This window comes from Ranitomeya imitator, chromosome 6, assembly GCF_032444005.1.
Source record: "Ranitomeya imitator isolate aRanImi1 chromosome 6, aRanImi1.pri, whole genome shotgun sequence".
Taxonomy (NCBI): Eukaryota; Metazoa; Chordata; class Amphibia; order Anura; family Dendrobatidae; genus Ranitomeya; species Ranitomeya imitator.
Window position 1 is genome coordinate 468,297,848 of NC_091287.1, and position 22,765 is coordinate 468,320,612.

General features: G+C 42.3%; 1 protein-coding gene and 1 long non-coding RNA gene across 3 annotated transcripts in view; one reads left to right on the top strand and one right to left on the bottom strand.

Moving 5' to 3' along the window:
* The window catches only part of LOC138641473 (uncharacterized), a 569,428-nt gene that overhangs the window by 530,429 nt on the left and 16,234 nt on the right, over positions 1–22,765 (bottom strand). The gene's annotated exons all lie outside the window — the stretch shown is intronic.
* Positions 1–22,765, top strand: part of PKIA (cAMP-dependent protein kinase inhibitor alpha) — an 81,066-nt gene that overhangs the window by 44,974 nt on the left and 13,327 nt on the right. For both annotated transcript variants that reach the window (XM_069731511.1, XM_069731509.1), the window contains exon 2: positions 17,927–18,104. In XM_069731511.1, the coding sequence (XP_069587612.1) occupies positions 17,954–18,104 (151 nt within the window). In that variant the 5' untranslated portion in view covers positions 17,927–17,953. The remainder of the gene's footprint in view (positions 1–17,926; positions 18,105–22,765) is intronic.

A 22,765-nucleotide genomic window follows, 5' to 3' on the forward strand; every position in this document is an offset into this window, starting at 1 on the left:
CAAAACAGGCGCCGAAGTAAACCGGCGTTTCAACTCCTGGAAAGCCTCCACGGCAGCAGGAGCCCAGTTAGCTACATCGGAGCCCTTCTTGGTCATATCCGTCAAAGGTTTCACAACGCTAGAAAAATTAGCGATAAAACGACGGTAGAAGTTAGCGAAACCCAAGAACTTCTGAAGACTCTTAACTGACGAGGGCTGAGTCCAATCAAGAATAGCTCGGACCTTGACCGGGTCCATCTCCACAGCAGAAGGGGAAAAAATAAACCCCAAAAAGGGAACCTTCTGTACACCAAAGAGACACTTTGAGCCTTTGACAAACAAAGAATTTTCACGCAAAATTTTAAAGACCAACCTGACCTGCTCCACATGCGAGTCCCAATCATCAGAAAAAACCAAAATATCATCCAGATAAACGATCAAAAATTTATCCAGATACTTCCGGAAAATGTCATGCATAAAGGACTGAAAAACTGAAGGCGCATTGGAGAGCCCAAAAGGCATCACCAAGTACTCAAAATGACCTTCGGGCGTATTGAATGCGGTTTTCCATTCATCACCTTGCTTAATGCGCACAAGGTTGTACGCACCACGAAGGTCTATCTTGGTGAACCACTTGGCACCTTTAATTCGGGCAAACAAGTCAGACAACAGCGGCAGAGGATACTGAAATTTGACAGTGATCTTATTTAAAAGCCGATAATCAATACAAGGCCTCAAAGATCCGTCCTTTTTAGCCACAAAAAAGAATCCTGCACCAAGAGGGGAAGAAGACGGACGAATATGTCCTTTCTCCAAAGACTCCTTGATATACGAACGCATAGCGGTATGTTCAGGTACCGACAGATTAAAGAGTCTTCCCTTAGGAAATTTACTGCCTGGAATCAAATCTATAGCACAGTCACAGTCCCTATGAGGAGGCAATGCACTGGACCTGGACTCGCTAAAGACATCCTGATAATCAGACAAATACTCCGGAACTTCCGAAGGCGTAGAAGAAGCAATAGACACAGGCAGGATATCCCCATGAATACCACGACAGCCCCAACTAGAAACTGACATAGCCTTCCAGTCCAGGACGGGATTATGGGTCTGTAACCATGGCAGCCCTAAAACAACCAAATCATGCATTTTATGTAAAACAAGAAAACGTATCACCTCGCGGTGTTCAGGAGTCATGCACATGGTAACCTGTGTCCAATACTGCGGTTTATTTGCTGCCAATGGCGTAGCATCAATACCCCTAAGAGGAATAGGATTTTCTAATGGTTCAAGAGTAAAACCACAGCGCTTAGCAAATGACAGATCCATAAGACTCAGGGCAGCACCTGAATCTACAAACGCCATGACAGGATAAGACGACAGTGAGCAAATCAAAGTTACAGACAGAATAAATTTAGGTTGCAAATTTCCAGCGGTGACCGGACCAACAACCTTAGCTATACGTTTAGAGCATGCTGAGATAACATGTGTAGAATCACCACAGTAGTAGCACAAGCCATTCCGGCGTCTATGAATTTTCCGCTCATTTCTGGTCAGGATTCTATCACATTGCATTAAATCAGGTGTCTGTTCAGACAACACCATGAGGGAATTTGCGGTTTTTCTATCACATTGCACCGAATTAGGTGTCTGTTCAGACAACACCATGAGGGAATTTGCGGTCTTGCGCTCCCGCAATCGCCGGTCAATTTGAATAGCCAGTGCCATAGCATCATTCAGACCTGTGGGAATGGGAAAACCCACCATAACATCTTTAATGGCATCAGAAAGACCATTTCTAAAATTAGCGGCCAGTGCACAGTCGTTCCAATGTGTCAGCACGGACCATTTCCGAAATTTTTGGCAATACACTTCAGCCTCGTCCTGCCCCTGAGACATAGCCAGCAGGGCCTTTTCTGCCTGAATCTCAAGATTGGGTTCCTCATAAAGTAAACCGAGCGCCAGAAAAAACGCATCAATATCAGCCAATGCCGGATCTCCTGGCGCCAGCGAAAAAGCCCAATCTTGAGGGTCACCCCGTAAGAACGAAATAACAATTTTTACTTGCTGAGCGGAGTCTCCAGATGAACAGGGTCTCAGGGACAAAAACAATTTACAATTATTCTTGAAATTCCTAAACTTAAACCTGTCTCCGGAAAACAGTTCAGGAATCGGTATCTTAGGTTCTGACCCAGGACTTCTGATAACATAATCTTGTATGCCCTGCACACGAGTAGCCAGCTGGTCCACACTTGTAATCAAGGTCTGGACATTCATGTCTGCAGCAAGCATAAGCCACTCTGAGGTAAAGGGGATGAAGAAAAAAAAAAAAAAAAAAAAATGAGAGAGGAGAAAAAAAAAACTCAGAATCTTCTTTCTTATAATCCCTCTTTTGCAATGCATTAAACATTTAATATAGGCCTGGCAAACTGTTATGACCCCAATGGCGAGGGTCTCAGAGGAACGTGGAAGTCTGCAAGATACAAAAATCCAGCTCATAGGGCAGTGGTAACTGGGTTGACCATATATCTACTCCTAACGCCAACACTAGAAGTAGCCGGGGGTCATACCTACGTTGATCCTAGATGACTCGCGCCAGCCGGAGAATCTAAATACCCCTAGTAGAGGAAAACAAAGACCTCTCTTGCCTCCAGAGAAAGGGACCCCAAAGCAGGATAGAAGCCCCCCACAAATAATAACGGTGAGGTAAGAGGAAATGACAAACACAGAAATGAACCAGGTTTAGCACAGAGAGGCCCGCTAACTAATAGCAGAATATAGAAAGGTAACTTATATGGTCAACAAAAAACCCTATCAAAAATCCACACTGGAAATTCAAGAACCCCCGAACCGTCTAACGGTCCGGGGGGAGAACACCAGCGCCCTAGAGCTTCCAGCAAAAGTCAGGATACAGATTAGGAACAAGCTGGACAAAAATACAAAACCAAAAACAAATAGCAAAAAGCAAAGTAAATGACTTAGCTGAATAACCGGACCAGGATCAGTAGACAAGAGCACAGCAGATTAGCTCTGATAACTACGTTGCCAGGCATAGAACTGAGTGTCCAGGGAGCTTATAAAGCAACGCCCCTAACTAACGACCCAGGTGCGGATAAAAGGAAAGACAGAAAAACCAGAGTCAAAAAACTAGTAACCACTAGAGGGAGCCAAAAAGCAAATTCACAACACATTTGTGTCCCATGCCTCATGTGGTGGGGGAGGGGACAGATTAAAGTTTAACAGGAGCATAGTAAAGTCAGAGACCCGAGACCCTCTACCTTATAGAGTACCCGCTGGCACAGTTTGTTCTCCCACGGCTTATATGTCTGTCGGTGCCACCCCTTTTTCACCTGTTTTTTTTATCAGGGTGTATTGCTGACTTTGGCTGGAATGGCTGCCATGGTTCCTCTCTTCCTCTGGGCTCCGGCTCAGAAGGGCTTTATGATGGTTGGAGGTGGGGGTTGCTGCCCTGTATGTGCGCCTGGTGTGATAGCGCCCTCTTGTGTATAGTGAGCCATATGGGGAACTGGTCCAGCTCTGTCCAACAGGCTATATTTGACGTGCTGCGATGGACGTGGAGGAGATATTTGCAGAACTCCAGGTGGAAGACTTCGGTTGGGCTGAGATCCCACTTTGTCTGGCTGGTTAGGTCACTGGATCGCAAAAGCAATCATAACATCGTATAAACCTCATGGAAAACTACAGCTCTAGTCTCCAAATACAAGCTCTCACACTGATCTACTAATAGAAAAATGAAAACGCTATGGAGGCTCAGAAAATGGCGACACAAACCAAACATTTTTTAAATCTTATAATTTTGGTATCGCCAAAATTGTACTGACCTTGAGATACATTATACCAGGTCATTTTTACCATACACTAACCGTAAAGAGACAAAACCTAAAAATAATGATGGAAATACTATTTTTCCACATAACACATTTTTTTTCTTTTCTTTTTATATCCCCGCTTAATTGTAAATTGCTGCGGAATATGTTGGCGCTATATAAATAAAAATTATTATTATTATTATTTTTAGTGCAATATAATGTTAAAATGAATTGCAAATTTCAAAACTACTACTTGTCCTACAAACAATAAGCCCCCTCTTCCTTAGAGTTTTGATGGCAGGAGAGTTAAAAATGAATTTGAAAGATTGAAAATGGGTTGTCAACCATTTAGAACTTTTCTTAACTTAAATACATGTATTTGGCACTAAAAACATTATTGCAAATAAGTACCATTTAAAATGTTGCATCATTCAGCTTTTAGGGGATCTTTGCTTTCTGCACTTTCAAGTTTGATGTGGTCTGTGTCCATAAATCAGCAAAAAGAGGCTCAGAAAAAAGGTGCAATCAGATGGCTGGAAAAATCGGGTTGAGATGGGAACACAGTGCACCGATCGGCTGGCGGGACTCCCAACCCAAGGGTAACAGCTGCATAGATATACGTGAAGCTGTGACACTTGGGTTGGGGGACGGGGGGACCCACTGGTTATTCTGTGCGCTCCAATCTCAAGCCGAGTTGTTGTGCACAAAGACAGATGAAAGAGTTGCAAACTCCTCTTTAGACCATCATAACGAGCCTGCTAATTGATTCTCAGCTCATTCTGCAGCCACAGTGCTACACAGAGGCTATGAAAGCCATTTGGTTATTGCATGGATTACCAAATTGTAAAAATTGTTTTTTAGCCCTAATTACATGCATTTAAGTAAGAAAAAAGTGGATAATCCCAAATAGGCTACAATGAAGATGCAGAACAGTAACATTCAGCAGAACCCCGATACTCAGTGGGATGAAGGTTATCACAGAGGAAAGAATGGTTGTAGATGACGAGGAAAAAGCTAACATATTAAACACCTTCTTCTCCACGGTATTCACGGTGGAAAATGAAATGCTAGGTGAAATCCCAAGAAACAATGAAAACCCTATATTAAGGGTCACCAATCTAACCCAAGAAGAGGTGCAAAACCGGCTAAATAAGATTAAAATAGATAAATCTCCGGGTCCTGATGGCATACACCCACGAGTACTAAGAGAACTAAGTAATGTAATAGATAAACCATTATTTCTTATTTTTAGGGACTCTATAGCGACGGGGTCTGTTCCGAAGGACTGGCGCATAGCAAATGTGGTGCCAATATTCAAAAAGGGCTCTAAAAGTGAACCTGGAAATTATAGGCCAGTAAGTCTAACCTCTATTGTTGGTAAAATATTTGAAGGGTTTCTGAGGGATGTTATTCTGGATTATCTCAATGAGAATAACTGTTTAACTCCATATCAGCATGGGTTTATGAGAAATCGCTCCTGTCAAACCAATCTAATCAGTTTTTATGAAGAGGTAAGCTATAGGCTGGACCACGGTGAGTCATTGGACGTGGTATATCTCGATTTTTCCAAAGCGTTTGATACCGTGCCGCACAAGAGGTTGGTACACAAAATAAGAATGCTTGGTCTGGGGGAAATTGTGTGTAAATGGGTTAGTAACTGGCTTAGTGATAGAAAGCAGAGGGTGGTTATAAATGGTATAGTCTCTAACTGGGTCGCTGTGACCAGTGGGGTACCGCAGGGGTCAGTATTGGGACCTGTTCTCATCAACATATTCATTAATGATCTGGTAGAAGGTTTACACAGTAAAATATCGATATTTGCAGATGATACAAAACTATGTAAAGCAGTTAATACAAGAGAAGATAGTATTCTGCTACAGATGGATCTGGATAAGTTGGAAACTTGGGCTGAAAGGTGGCAGATGAGGTTTAACAATGATAAATGTAAGGTTATACACATGGGAAGAAGGAATCAATATCACCATTACACACTGAATGGGAAACCACTGGGTAAATCTGACAGGGAGAAGGACTTGGGGATCCTAGTTAATGATAAACTTACCTGGAGCAGCCAGTGCCAGGCAGCAGCTGCCAAGGCAAACAGGATCATGGGGTGCATTAAAAGAGGTCTGGATACACATGATGAGAGCATTATACTGCCTCTGTACAAATCCCTAGTTAGACCGCACATGGAGTACTGTGTCCAGTTTTGGGCACCGGTGCTCAGGAAGGATATAATGGAACTAGAGAGAGTACAAAGGAGGGCAACAAAATTAATAAAGGGGATGGGAGAACTACAATACCCAGATAGATTAGCGAAATTAGGATTATTTAGTCTAGAAAAAAGACGACTGAGGGGCGATCTAATAACCATGTATAAGTATATAAGGGGACAATACAAATATCTCGCTGAGGATCTGTTTATACCAAGGAAGGTGACGGGCACAAGGAGGCATTCTTTGCGTCTGGAGGAGAGAAGGTTTTTCCACCAACATAGAAGAGGATTCTTTACTGTTAGGGTAGTGAGAATCTGGAATTGCTTGCCTGAGGAGGTGGTGATGGCGAACTCAGTCGAGGGGTTCAAGAGAGGCCTGGATGTCTTCCTGGAGCAGAACAATATTGTATCATACAATTAGGTTCTGTAGAAGGACGTAGATCTGGGGATTTATTATGATGGAATATAGGCTGAACTGGATGGACAAATGTCTTTTTTCGGCCTTACTAACTATGTTACTATGTTACAGTGAAGATCTCCTTTCTCTGCAATCAGATTAATCCCTTATTTTCAGACCCGTTCACACAGAATCATTAAGTGTAAGAATATTAGTTCTATCAGGCAGCCATGCTTTATGTGTATATCTGGGTCATGTTATCTTTTGAGACTTTGGAGCAGGAACATGAATTATTGACATATTTATCAATCCAGTGTAGTTTGGGCTCTACAAACTAGTCTTTCTCAATTCTGTACATGTAACACATTTTAAAAGGTGCATTTTCTGTAATTATCGAGTCTCACAAAGTGACTCCTATTGAGCTGTAAAAAGTGTGAGATGTCCCCGAAGCCTGAAAGCGATCGTACACAAAAGACTCAATTCACATGATGGGAGAAAATAGTTTCCGATTTTCATCCATAAAAAAGAGATTTTTCACAAATATTGTCTTCCGTTAATAATATTGACAAGACCAAATTCAGGTTCCTATGTTAATAATTGCCGTGTGTCAGTAAAAATTGGATGATTCGTGTGGGATGCCATTATTTTTTTCCGTACCTATAGACTTGAATAGGCAAGTCTCATCCGAAATAAGTAGAGACTTGTGATTTGGTTCACACGGACATTCAATCATTTGATGAACCCTTTTGGATAACCTTCCTCTCCACATTATGTATGAACTCGTTCAAGTGTTCGTGTTTATCTTAATGGACAGACGGGTATACTGTAAGCTGATGCCAGCTGCCATCATGGAAGCAAAGACTGGGCATTGTAAATTAGAACATGTAAAAAAAAACCTCTATCCCTCCACAGTCAGGTCCCAAAAAATATTAGCTCGATAGTCATTCTTTTTTAAAGAGTGCCTACACATGTGGTCAAAATTGTTGTTACCCCTCGTTTAATGACAGAAAAACCCACAATGGTCACAGAAATAACTTGAATCTGACAACAGTAATAACAAATAACAAAATCTATGAAAATGAACAAATGAAAATCAGACATTCCTTTTCACCCATGCTTCCACAGGATTTAAAAAAAAAAACTCATGAAATCGGCCTGGACAGAAATGATGGTACCCCTGAAAATAATGTGACAAAAGGGACATGTTAAATCAAGGTGTGTCCACTAGCTAGCATCACAGGTGTCTACAATCGTGGAAACAGTGAGTGGTCCTGTATATAGGGCTACAGATACTCACTGTGATGTTTGGTGACATAGTGTGTATCATAATCAACATGGACCAGAGGAAGCAAAGGAAAGAGTTGTCTCAGGAGATTAGAAAGAAAATTATAGACAAACATGTTAAATGTAAAAGTTATAAGACCATCTCCAAGCAGCTTGATGTTCCTGTGACTACAGTTGCACATATTATTCAGAAATTTAAGATGCGTGGGACTGTAGCCATGCGGGCTTTCATATGTCTTGCACTGAGGTGAAGCTTAATATGAAGTATAGCATGGCACTACCGTGAGCTGCTCAAGTAGGTTACCAAAACCAATGTGCAGTAAAATAAAGAACTTGGCACTCAACTTAGTATGTCATTTGCAAAACAATTTTTTATTATTTTTTCAGACTGGAAAAATAATAAAAAATCCTTTTGCAATGACATACTAAGCTGAGTGCCAAGTTCTTTATATTATTGCACTGAGGAGAGGCTTTGGTTGGGCCACTCTGCCATAAAGGCCCAACTGGTGGAGGGCTGCAGTGATAGTTGACTTTGTGGAACTTTCTCCCATCTCCCTACTGCATCTCTGGAGCTCAGCCACAGTGATCTTGGGGTTCTTATTTACCTCTCTCACCAAAGCTCTTCTCCCACGATTGCTCGGTTTGGCTGGACGGCCAGGTCTAGGAAGACTTCTGGTGGCCCCAAACTTCTTCCATTTAAGGATTATGGAGGCCACTGTGCTCTTTGGAACCTTGAGTATTGCAGACATTCTTTTTTAATCTTGGCCAGATCTGTGCCTTGGCACAATTCTGTCTCTGAGCTCCTTGGTCAGTTCCTTTGACCTCATGATTCTCATTTTGTCTGACATGCACTGTGTGTTGTGAGGTCTTATATAGACAGGTGTGTGCCTTTCCAAATCAAGTCCTACCAGTTTAATTAAACACAGCTAGACTCCAATGAAGGAGTAACATAGTAACATAGTTAGTAAGGCCGAAAAAAGACATTTGTCCATCCAGTTCAGCCTATATTCCATCATAATAAATCCCCAGATCTACGTCCTTCTACAGAACCTAATAATTGTATGATACAATAGTAACATAGTTAGTAAGGCCGAAAAAAGATTAGAGTAGAACCATCTCAAGGAGGATCACAAGGAAAATCGACAGCATGTGACTTAATTTTAACTTAGTTTTTCTTTTTTATTAAATTTGCAAAAATTTCTACATTTCTGTTTTTTTTCAGTCAAGATGGGGTGCAGAGTGTACATTAATGAGAAAAAAATAACTTTTTTGAATTCACCAAATCGCTGCAGTGAAACAAAGAGAAAATTTAAAGAATGAAAAATGAAACCCGACTTTGCCAAAAGTCGGCGACTTCTGAAAATGGCCGACCCGTTTCGCTCAACCCTACTCACGACATGTCGGACCCTTGTCACTGTATATTCATTTGGAAGGAACCTATCATCATGATTTTTGCTTTTAAATTACATACTGAAATGATCATTAAGGATGCTCATTAAAAGGATATTTCCAAAATCACAAGGTGGTCTTACAAAAATGCATACAGTACATACTATCTATTTATTAATTTGTGCCAATACAACCTATTTTGAAATCAGCCCCAATTTGCACATATCACCCCCCTGAAGACAACCCTCCAGGTTGTTCTAGCTCATGTTCGATCATGTGCAGTGCAATCTCTCAAAGCTGGCTTCATGCCAGCATAGCTATTCTCTTTGACGTATCTAGAGCAAAGCTCCAAGGATGGACTGTGTACAAGAAGCTGAAAAGAGAGATACTGCAGGAGGGGGCTCTGTGTAGAGGGTCTGAGGAAATTAATATACTGCCGGATGAAGTTCTGTACAGAGGGGCTGATATTAGTTGTGCAGTGTTTGTTCCTGCTGCTGAGAGACAAGTGATGTTGAACTGCAAATACCCACTCTACTGATGTATATGACAGAGGATTATCTTCTGACATATGCCTCAATAAAGTGCAACAGCAGGTAACAAACACAGATCTACATTGCTATAGTGGAGGCGTTTTGGACAGTTGAGTTCTGATAGAACCAGCTAATGATAAAAAACCACACTGCAGCTATATTGATGTAGATGGCAGGAGATAAAATCAATCAAGTAGAGTACTGTACTGGAGCACAGATGCATAAGCTGAATGCTACACTTAGATTTGCTTGATAATAGCTCAAAAACGTGGGGGTTGTCAGGAGCACACAAAAGAGAGGAGGTCTGCAGAATGGAGAAGAAGAAAGTACTGTTGGGAAAATTAGTTTTAGCAAACAAGAATCGGACCACCAATTCTGCTTCATGTTAGGCCCCCTTCACACGTCCTGGTATTACCGGAACTGAAAAATACAGTACCTGTGCTCTACGTGTCTGTATGTCCATGTGGAACATACGTGTTGCATCCATGTGTTACATAAGTGTGACACATACCGGCGCCAGGGGAAAGCAGTACAGTTAGTGCTGTTCCCAGGCACTGGGTGCTGAATGCAGTTCTCCGTGTGATCAGCGCAACCAAGCAATGCTGATGGGAGTTGCAATCAGCACCCGCTGTGTGTATATCATGTATTACATAAATAAATGAGAAATGGCGTGGGGTCCCCCTTCATTTTCCTAACTGACTTATGGAAAGCCGACAGCTGGGGACTGATGTTAATATTCTGGGAAGGGGCCAATAGCCATAAAGGTTCCTTGCGTATTAATAACAGGTCACAGCTATTTTCTTAGCCTTAACTGGTTGTTATAGGGAGTACCCCCAAAAAATTATGTGGGATCCCCTTTATCTTTAGTAACCTGCAAAGACTAGACAGACCTCTGCAGACTGATATTAATAACTTAGGAAGGGGCCATGGATATTGGCCCCCTCCTAGACTATGAATATCAGTCCTCAGCTGCCCCAGAAATGGCACATCCATTAGATGCACAAATTCTGGCACTTAGCCTCCACTCTCCCCACTTGCCCTAATGCGGTGTCAAGCGGGGTAACAGTTGTGAAGTTGTTGTCAGCTTTATAATGTCAGCTAACGTGAAGCCCAGAGGTTAGTAATGGAGAGGTATCTATAAGACACCCCCATTACTAACCTGATAGTCAAATTTAGTAAAGACACAGACAGAGAAAAGTCCTTTAATTGAAATAAACACTCCCCAATTCTCTTTGGCTATGCTAACACGATCAAGAATAGCCAACATGTCTTAATTGAAACTTCAATTCCTCGCTCTAAAATTCTGGCTTAGACCCTCGTACAACATGCATGGCCTATTGCTGACTGCTGCTGTGTCATTATCAAATTTCTACTATGGGTGAATTGATCAGTCAACTGCATGTATTACTATCCTTAAATTTTTCTACCAATAGCAGTTTACTAAGTTGACTTTACTTGTGCTACCTGAGTGTAGCTGACCAAAAAAGAAGTTTGAGCTGTTGTATGAGGTATCAGGGCTCCCTGCACAGCCGGCCTACACTGGTCTCTCACCCACCTCATCTTAATTTAAGCCAAAATTCAAAGCTGTAAATGCTGGTCCAGACCCTGATACCACATGCAAGGCCTATTGCTGACTGCTGCTGTGCCATTATAAAATGTTCTACTGTGGGTCAATTGATCAGTCCCCTACCTCTGTTACTATCCTTACATTTTTCTACCAATAGTACTCTATGAAACTGATGTTTGTGCCACCTGAGTGTGACTAGGAAACTAAAAAAAATTAGCTGTTGCATGAGGTATCAGGGCTTCCAGCAAAGAAGGGTTACACTGCTCCCTTCCCCACAACGTCTTAATTGAAACTTCAATTCAAAGCTGTAAATTCTGGCCCAGTCCCTGATACCTCGTGCATGGCCCATGGCTGACTGCTGCTGTGCCATTACCAAATTTCTACTGTGGGTCAATTGATGCCACTTTTCATGATGTCTTCTCCTAATTTAAGCTGTTTGGGAAGCTTTTTGACACCCCTTAAAGTGTTGTGTATACATTTAGCTTGGCCTCCCATTGAGTTTAATAGGGTTCGTGTACATTAGGCAAATCAAACCGAACCGAACCTTGAATGGTTAGCTCATTTCTAATTGTCACTCATTGTTCCCCATTGGATCTCACAAATCTAAAATTCATAATCATTTGAATTTTGGGTGTCAGAACAGAGTACTTGGAGGAAAGCCATGCAAAGAAGGACTTATAAAGTACACGCAGATGTTGCTCTGAGGGGAATTTGGATTATCTGATACTTCAATATAGATGGCCTTTGTTAACCCCTTAATGACCGTCGATATGCCTTTTAACAGCGGTAGTTAAGGGTACTTAAACCACAGCACTGTTAATTAACGGCGCTGTGGAAAAAGTGAATAGCGCCTCCCAGAGTTAGATTTTCTCTGGGGTCTCAGTTGCCGGGGGTAGCCGAGACCCCAGAGAATATGATTCAGGGGGTTTTACTGACCCCCGGGTTGCGATCGCTGGTAATTAACCATTTACTGGCGGTCGCAAAAAAAGCGATTTCCCATTTAATTTCTCTGTCCTCCGATGTGATCGCACATCAGAGGACAGAGAAATGGGGTCCCCGATCACCCCCCGATACTCACCCGTCTCCCCCGGTGCTCCTCGTGGCTCCTGATGGGCGCCGCCATCTTGTTCTGGCAAAAAATGGCGGGCGCATGTGCAGTGCGCCCGCCGGCTGGCACCCGGAAGATCTTTGGGGTCTTGGCTGCCGGGGGTAGCTGAGACCCCAAAGAACATGATCGGGGTCGGTTTTTACCGACCCCTGTTTTGCAATCGCCGGTAATTAAATGTTTACCGGTGGCCGCAAAAAAAAAAAGCAATGCGTCATTCTCTGTCCTCTGATGTGATTACACATCAGAGGACAGAGAAATAGGGGATCGGGGACCTTGTTATACTTACCAGTGTCACTGGGTCCTCCTGCGTCCCCTCCTGGCCGCTGGCTTCTTCCTTCCATAAGAAAATGGCGGATGCATGCGCAGTGCGGCCGCCATGATCTGTTGGCCAGCAACTAGAGGAGTTGAGCTAAAGTTAGGGTTAGGTCTAGGGTTAGGGTTGGGACTAAAGTTAGGGTTAGGACTAGGGTTATGGCTAGGGTTAGGGTTAAAGTTAGGGTTAGGGCTAGGGTTGGGGCTAACGTTAGGGTTAGGGCTAAAGTTAGGGCTAGGGTTGGGGCTAAAGTTAGGGCTAGGGTTGGGTTAGGGTTGGGGCTAAAGTTTGGGTTAGGGTTGGGGCTAAATTAGGGCTAGGGTTGGGGCTAAAGTTAGGATTAGAGTGGGGACTAGGGTTAGGGTTGGTATTAGGGTTAGGGGTGTATTGGAATTAGGGTTAGGTTTGAGGTTAGGGTTGAGATTAGGATTAGGGGTGTGTTAGGCTTAGGGTTTTGATTAGGTTTATGGTTAGGGTTGGGATTAGGCTACTTTCACACTGGCGTTTTTTTTTAATACGTCGCAATGCGTCGTTTAGGGGAAAAAACGCATTCTGCAAAGTTGTTTGCAGGATGCGTTTTTGCCCCATAGAGTTACATTACTGACGCATTGCGATGTATTGACACACGTCGCAACCATCTTGCGACGGTTGTGCCGTGTTGTGGCAGACCGCCGGGAGCAAAAAACGTTAAATGTAACGTTTTTTGCAGCCGACGGACCGCTTTTTCCGACCGTGCATGTGCGGCCTGAACTCCGCCCCCACCTCCCCGTTATTAGGATTGGGATTAGGGTTAGGGATGTGTTGAGGTTAGGGTTGGAGTTAGAATTGGGGAGTTTCCACTGTTTAGGTACATCAGGGGGTCTCCAAGTGCAACAGCCAATTTTGCGCTCAAAATGTCAAATAGTGCTCCCTCCATTCTGAGGTCTGCCGTGCGCCCAAAGAGTGGTTTACCCCCACATATGGGGCAACAGCGTACTCAAGACAAATTGGACAACAACTTTGGGGGTCCAATTTCTCCTGTTACCCTTGTGAAAATAAAAACTTTGGGGCTAAAATATCTTTTTTGTGAAAAAAAATATATTTTTTTATTTTCACAACTCTATATTATAAACTTCTGTGAAGCACTTGGGCATTCAAATTTCTCACCACACATCTAGATAAGTTCCTTTGGGAGTCTAATTTCCAAAATGGGGTCACTTGTGGGGGGTTTCTACTGTTTAGGTACATCAGTGGCTCTGCAAACGCAACATAACAACGGCAGACCATTCTATCAAAGCCTGCATTCCAAAACGGCGCTCCTTCCTTTCCGAGCTCTGCCGTGCGCCCAAACAGTGGTCCCCCCACATATGGGGTATCAGTGTACTCAAGACAAATTGGACAACAACTTTTGGGGTCCAATTTCTCCTGTTACCCTTGTGAAAATAAAAACTTGGGGGCTAAAAAATCTTTTTTGTGGATAAAAAATAAAATTTTTAGTTTCCCGACTCTGCAATATAAACTTCTGTGAAGCACTTGGGCATTCAAAGTTTTCACCACACATCTAGATAAGTTCCTTGGGGGGATCTAGTTTCCAAAATGGGGTCACTTGTGGGGGGTTTCTACTGTTTAGGTACATCAGGGGCTCTGCAAATGCAACATAACGCCAGCAGACCATTCCATCAAAGTCCGCATTCCAAAGCGGCGCTCATTCCCTTCCGAGCTCTGCCATGCGCCCAAACAGTAGTGCCCCCACATATGGGGTATCAGCGTACTCAGGATAAATTGAACAATAAATTTTGGGGTCCAATTTCTCCTGTTACCCTTGTGAAAGTAAAAATTTGGGGGTAAAAAGAGCATTTTTGTGGAAAATATATGATTTTTTATATTTTCATGGCTCTACATTATAAACTTCTGTGAAGCAGTTGGGGGTTCATAGTGCTCACCACACAACTAGATAAGCTCTTTGGGGGTATAGTTTCCAAAATGTGGTCACTTGTGGAGGGTTTCTACTGTTTAGGTACATCAGGAGTTCTGCAAATGCAACATGACGCCCGCAGACCATCCCATCAAAGTCTGCATTCCAAACGGCGCTCCTTCCCTTCCGAGCTATGATGTGTGCCCAAACAATGGTCCCCCCCAAATGTAGGGTATCAGCGTTCTCAGGACAAACTTGTCAACAAATTTTGAGGTCCAATTTTTCCTGTTACCCCTGAGAAAATAAAAAATTGCAGGCTAAAAAAATTTTTTTGAGGAAAAAAAAGGATTTTTTATTTTTGCAGCTCTACTTTATAAATTTCTGTGAAGCACTTGGGGGTTCAAAAGTGCTCACCACACATCTAGATAAGTTCCATAGGGTGTCTAGTTTCCAAAATGGTGTCACTTGTGGGAGTTTCTACTGTTTAGGCACATCAGGGGCTCTCCAAACGCGACATGGCGTCCGATCTCAATTCCAGCCAATTCTTCATTGAAAAAGTAAAATGGAACTCCTTCTCTTCCAAGCTCTGCTGTGCACCCAAACAGTGGTTTACCCCCACATATGGGGTATCGACATACTCAGGAGAAATTGCACAACAACATTCATGGTCTAATTTCTCCTGTTACCCTTGTGAAAATAAGAATTTGGGGGCGAAAAGATAATTTTTGTGTAAAAAAATGCGATTTTTTATTTTCACGGCTCTACGTTATAAACTTCTGTAAAGCACTTTGGTGTTCAAAGTGCTCACCACACATCTAGATGAGTTCCTTAAGGGGTCTAGTTTCCAAAATGGTGTCATTTGTGGGGAGTTTCCACTGTTTAGGCACATCAGGGGCTCTCCAAAAGCGACATGGCATCCGATCTCAATTCCAGCCGATTCTGCATTGAAAAAGTCAAACTGCGCTCCTTCTCTTCCATCTCTTCCAAGCCCTGCCGTGCGCACAAACAGTGGTTTATCCCCACATATGGGGTATCAGCGTATTCAGAAGAAATTGCACAACAAAATTTGTGTTTCATTTTCTCTTTTTACACTTGTGAAAATAAAAAAATTGGTTCTGAAGTTAAATGTTTGCAAAAAAAGTTAAATGTTCATTTATTCCTTCCACATTATTTCAGTTCCTGTGAAGCACGTAAAGGGTTAATAAACGTCTTTAATGTGGTTTTGAGCACCTTGAGGGGTGTAGTTTTTAGAATGGTGTCAAGTTAGGGTATTTTCTGTCATGTACACCCCTCAAAGTGACTTTATATGTGAGATGGTTGTTCTTAAAAAAAAAAAAGGTTTTGTAAATTTTGTTGGAAAAATGAGAAATCGCTGGTCAACTTTTAACCCTTATAACTTCCTAACAAAAAAAATTTGTTTCCAAAATTGTGCTGCTGTAAAGTAGACATGTGGGAAATGTTATTTATTAACTATTTTGTGTGACATATCTCTCTGATTTAAGGGCATAAAAATACCAAGTTTGAAAATTGCAAAATTTTAATAATTTTTGCTATATTTCTGTTTTTTTCATAAATAATCGCAAGTAATATCGAAGAAATGTTACCACAACATGAAATACAATACGTCACGAAAAAACAGTCTCAGAATCAGCGGGATCCGTTAAAGCGTTCCAGAGTTATAACCTCATAAATGGACAGTGGTCAGAATTGTAAAAATTGGCTTGGTCATTAAGTACCAAATTGGTTCTGTCACTAAGGGGTTAAATATAATTTATCAATTCCAGATCTATGCGAGCCTTAAATGATTATCCCGCTCACCTAAAAAAAAGACGATTATCCCCATCCATAGTATAGGGAAAACAATTCCAACATCAGCATTCTGGAATCCAGAGAATGGGGTTCTTCAGCCCCATTCTTTGGTGAAGAGATGCACATGGAAGGGGCTCTGCTCTATTTGCAGGTAGACTCTTTGTGATCAGCATGTCATCCCCTATCAAAGGGACAGGGGTAAATTTGCTTTGTTCTTCTGAATAAATTTTTAAGGCACCAATACACATTAGATAGTGGTCATCAGTAGTGTTGAGCATTCCGATACTGCAAATATCGGGTATCGGCCGATATTTGCTGTATCGGAATTCCGATACCGAGTTCCGATATTTTTGCGATATCGGAAATCGGAATCAGAAGTTCCTATAAGTTCCCAGTCATCTTCGGCGTGTGCGGTGCGTATGGTTCCCAGGGTCTGGAGGAGAGGAGACTCTCCTTCAGGCCCTGGGATCCATATTCATGTAAAAAATAAAGAATAAAAATAAAAAATATGGATATACTCACACCTCCGACGAACCCTGGCTGTCACCGCTGCAAGCGTCCGCCTCCGTTCCTAAGAATGCAGAGAGTGAAGGACCTTTGATGACGTCGCGGTCACGTGAGCGGTCAGGTGACTCTCCTCAGACCCTGGGAACCATCCAGGATCACTTCTGATATTTGTGTCCCATTGACTTGCATTGGTATCGGGTATCGGTACCGGCGATATCCGATATTTTTGGGATATCGGCCGATCCCATCTGATACCGATACTTTCAAATATCGGAAGGTATCGCTCAACAGTCAACACTAGTCATCAGGTCAATTGTTTAGCAAACTGCTATCTCCCCCTATTCCCACCATATACAGGAATACTCAGGTTGGCTTAGCGCTGCTTTACTGCGTACATCACATTCACCAGTAGATTGAAAGGACTCTAGTTGGTTCTGCATCACTTTCATTAGAGATGAAAGAATTGACTTGCAGGGCCTTTGTCCAGAGGCCACATCAGTATTCTGTGGCCACCACCTATCTGGCAGAATCCACAACACCTCTCCTGATGTGTTGGTCAATACTGACTTGGCCACTGAACCCAGGGTCCAGTGAATCAACTCATCTTTATCTCTATTGTATGCCAGGTACAGCTCCTCATTCTGGTTGTGATTGATATTACCGCTCATGTTTTGCTCAGTCCCATTCAAGTTAACAGCATTGAGCTGAAATACCTGACAAGGCCATTGCCAAGAGCGCAGATCTGTGGCTGGTGAACAATGAAGAGCATTTTTTAGAGTGATAGAGCTTCACAGTACCTTCAGTTAGTCGATAACATCCACACCAGAAGTTAGATGCCCGCTGATCAGATATTGATGGTCTACCTTACAGAGAAGCCATCAGCATCTTACACAGATAACCTTTCTCAAGCAGATCAGTCAGTGAAAACATTATTCTAAAAATCTCATACTTGGTAAGACTGGTGTACTAACTTTGAAAATCCACATCAGATTCAATGTTGTGTACATAGGTATCTCAAACTCTTATTTTATTCTCAACAGTGTCTTTGGGATCAAGGATTTTGCGGAACACACACATAAAATCTGTGGTTTTCTTTTTTTGCAGGTACTGCTATGTGGATACTTGGTAGCAATGACTGATGTGGAATCTACATATGCAGATTTCATAGCCTCTGGGAGAACGGGAAGAAGAAATGCTATACATAATATACTTGTCTCCTCTGCAAGCGGGAACACAAGTGACCTGGCTCTACAGTTATCAGAGCTAGACATCAAGAAGTCAGGTAAGAGAATTACACACAAGTGCGATCTCTGGGAGACACAACGTGCAAGTATGAGAGGTTCAATAACAAATATTTATCACCTATCCACAGTGTAAGGTGACTGGGACCAAGGGATCTCACGAGAACGTTTCCTGTGCATAGGTAATAAATGCTGTGTATGGTCCAACCCTTCTAACACTTTTTATTAAACTAGCACAGTGTCCATTCTGATGACAGCTTTCACGCAATGTAGGGGATTATAAATACTCTAGAGTTCAGTGTATGTGTTATATGAATGTGTGTTATGCCCAAATCATGTAAAAAAAATATGTACGGTAATGCTCTTCTGACCCCTTTCCCTTTAAAGTTCAGTCATTTGTAACCTTAGATCTCTCCTTCCTTCTAATTCTCTGTTAGCAGCTCATCATGTCTGCGATTCAACACGCCTAGTACATCAGCCGCCCAGTCATTGGCATGGGGTCCGATTCATTACAGCTTTTATACCAGTATTCTGATGAAAAAGGCTTTGAAAAGTCGCCAAATTTTTGCTTAAATCTTTTTATTTTTGGTATTTTCACACCATTTTCCCCCACCTCCTAAACAGTAGGTAGAGCTGAAGTGGGACAAGGGGATGGTGACCGCAGCTTGTTAAATTCATGATGAGCAGCGGATTTCACTATGCCACAAACCTTACTTCACCATGGATTGCAGTAGGATTTGTGGTGAGATGCACACGGAGGCGCAGACCTCTTGTGCGACACTCCCAATTTATGAGTAGGCATGTGCTTATTAACCCCAGATTTACATTTTTGGGGGGCTGCTGCAACATTGCCATACAATGCATTAAGAGACGATCAAAACATTGTTTCTATCCCAAAATGGTGTCAGCTCAGGGCAGAAAAAATAAGCCCTCACCCAGATCCCAAAAAAATGAAAGCGTAACATGTTCCGGAAAATGGCGACAAAAGCAAAATATTCTTTTTTTTTTTTTTTTACAAATTATTTAATTTATTTCTACCACTTACAAAAAGAAAAACTGTATCAAATTCAAAGAAGGTTTATTGGCAGGAATGAAAACACATTAATTTTGCCAAAGCAAGTGTACAATAGGGATAGTGACTGTGGGGACGATGGATAGGGACTGCAGGAACGATGGATGATGCACATCCAGGGTTGGATATATACAAATCCAAGGAATATCACAGTTCTCTTTTTCGCAGCCTGTGGCACACACTCACATACCGCACTGCAATCTCTACCGCGCTCTCTTCTTCCCCCAGCAGGATATATGTTTTTTCTTCCTCCTTCGTGGAGTTGAAATCCAGGAAGAGATCGGAGAGTCTCCCAAAGTCAGTGTCCCTCAGTTCTGAGTATTTGGTGCAGTATAGCATGGAGTTGGTCTCATCCTTAATGGTAGGTGTGGGGAACCTCTGGCCCGCAGGCCACATGTGGCCAGCGGTGACTTTTCATGCAGCTTGCGGGCAGGTCCCCTGAGTCCACAATGCTCAGGCGGCAGCCGTATCCTGCCAGCTGCCAGCCCTTTAACCCCCAAGTGCATGCAGCGTTCATTACAGAATGAATCATGAGGTCATTGTGGTGGGCGGGGTTAGCACCAGGGTGGGCGGGGTTAGCACCCAATGCTTTTCCGTCCCCTTGTTCCGGAAGAGGAGCTGCTGCCTGCCTGGGATTCCAGAGCGATCTCTGTGCCGGCAGCTCAGTGCCTGTCTGCTGGTGATTTCTGTGCCAGGTGATCTTTGCCCCTCAGTTATGTGCCCCCCGTGATCTATGTGCCCTCATACTATAGGCCCCCCTGTGATCTCTGTGCCTCCCAGCTATGTGCCCCCATGTGATCTCTGTGCCCCCTTGTTATCTCTGTGGCCCCAGCTTTGTGCCCTCCCTATGTGATCTCTGTGCAACCCGCTATATGCCCCCTGTGATCCCTGTGCCCCCCAGCTATGCGCCCCTGTGATTTCTGTGCCCCCAGCCATGTGCCCCCCTATGATCTCTGTTCCCTGTGATCTCTGCCCCCCAGCTATATGCCCCCTGTTATTTCTGTGCCCACCAGCTATATGCCCCATGATCTCTGTGCCCCCAGCTATATGTTTCCTATGTTATGTATGTACAGCAGTCCCAGGGACTCCTATGTGATGTATATGCAGCAGTCCCAGCTTCTCCTATGTGATGTATATTCGGCAGTCCCAGCATCTCCTGTGTGATGCATATACAGCAGTCCCAGCATCTCCTGTGTGATATATATAAAGCGGTGTCCTCTATGTGATATTGATGCAGCAGTCTCAGTGTCTCCTATGTGATGTATAGACAGCAGTCTCAGTGTCTCCTATGTGATGTATAGACAGCAGTCTCAGTGTCTCCTATGTGAGGCTTATACAGCAGTCCCATTATCTCCTATGTTGTGTATATACAGTTGTCTCAGTTTCTCCTATGAGATGCATATACAGTAGTCCCAGCATCTCCTATGGTGATGTATGATTTATAAAACTTATTATGACAAAAAGTTAACTACTCTCATGGCCGAAACAAACCTAGAACAGCAGCTGTGAGAAGCAAAATGATCAGTATCACCTAACATCACAGCTGCACCAAAGAGAAGCAGCTCCAGCCGTCACATTAAAGGGTGAGTTACCGTAATTAATTGTTTTGACTATATTTACCGGGGTGATAATTTTTGTGTGGCAGCCGAATGATGGTAGAAATTTCCAAATGGCCTCGGCTGAAAAAAGGTTATCCTCCCCTTCTTTACGGCCTCCAGGTCACAGTGTGGGCAGTCTATCCTCCTTGGGCTTGCTGCTCTATCTATCTATCTATCTATCTATCTATCTATCTATCTATCTATCTATCTATCTATCTATCTATCTATCTCCCACTATCTATATATCTGCTTCTACAGTTCATATCAGCAGGTAGGAAGTAAAGGACTAAAGTAAATCTTGTCTTCTTATTAGAATTTAGGATATTTAGGTGGTATTTGGATGAAGACTGCAACAGGGTGATTTTGATGACAATATAGTAAGTGGTGACCATTCGCGCATTCTCTATTTAATGGGTAAATGACTGCATTTAAGAAACAAAAAGCTAAACTGTGTTACATAAAATAAGTTAACATATAAAATCCTTAGCCCCAACCTTTAAAAATAAATCTTTCAAATATTGTAATGAAATTAAATGGCTTTATTGAAAATCTAATACAATAAATTAAAAATACATCCCAATAGATACTGATTTATGAAAAAGAAAAAATATAAAAAATAACTAAAAATAAAAAAATATATACATAATTCACACTCGAAGCACTACTTCTTGGTCACAGTGACAAGCATGTAATGTCAGCAATTCTCAGCAGAGAGGTGTGTTGCTCCCTCACACACATTTTCTCCTTAATAAGATATGTAAGATTAGAAACACACATTTTGAAATGTAAAAAAGATTAACCTTCATAATAAGTACGGGGTAAAGCACATAAACAGGTGTCGAGAAAGTTGTTGGAATTGAAGCCCATGGGTTAGGAAACACAAATTAATGAAGCGGTATTAGATATCTGTTGGTGAAAGTATGATAGAAGTATGATATCACTATTAAGTATGGACTGCGGAGGAGAGAAGAGGAAGCTACAGGAGGGGCCAAGCAGCTGTTACTGGTTAATTACGTGCAAAATAGAGTATGGAGATTTATAAAATGGTGCCGATGGGGGTCTCCACTCACACGTTTTACTGGCCACAGCCACATACAGTCCTGCTCATAATTCGACTCGCAATTTTATCAGAGGATCTGTTCCTTAAAGGGTTGTCCAGTAAAAACAAATTATCACCCACCAGCAGGATAAGTAATAACTTATGACCTACACTGATCAGCAGATTGAGTTATAATCAATGGGACCTACACTGATCAACAGATTTAGTTTTATCCACAGCAGGAAACATTAATCTCCATTCCAAAATCGTGTGGCAGGTTGGACACCTGACCACAGCTCCATTCATTCTCTATGTGGCTGTTGTCAGAAAAAGCAGAACACAGTAGTCAATAGGGAGTGATTGCATCAGCGGTGGAGTGAGCGCACTGCCGCTCCATACTAATGAATATAAAAGTTTGCCATCTTGCCAATCGTGCAGGCTCCAGAGATCGGTCCCCCATTGATCAACAATCTATCGCCCATCCTATCCTGTGGATAGGTGCAGAAAGATACATGTACAGTACCAAATGAGTGTCCAACCATGGTTGTGTTATGTTTTCCATCACAAACCCATCTACGACAACCAAAGACTCTAATAAAAAAAAGGATGTGTTTGTCTGACACCATCCAATTAATGAAATGTGTGGTGTGGGATATCTGTATCAAATTCCCAAAATATTTGCATGAAAAACTATAAATATTTATTGGTTGTGAGTGGTGTTTTAGAAAATCTCATATAAGTGAAAGTGAGTTATTTTTGTTTTGGTTCAGAAATTATCTCTTCCTAAATATGAAATAGTAATTAAATACTCCTGGTGGTCTAGGGGTTAGCATTATAGAGAATCTTCGGCATCTTGTCTGATCTCATAAACTGTGCCTTTATGAAACAGTGGTATGTGATATTTTACTAGATGTTATCTCCTATTCTTAAGGGATAGAGCCCTCCTTTTGAGAACTGTCTAGCGATACATTCTTTGTATTACCGTAATTGTTT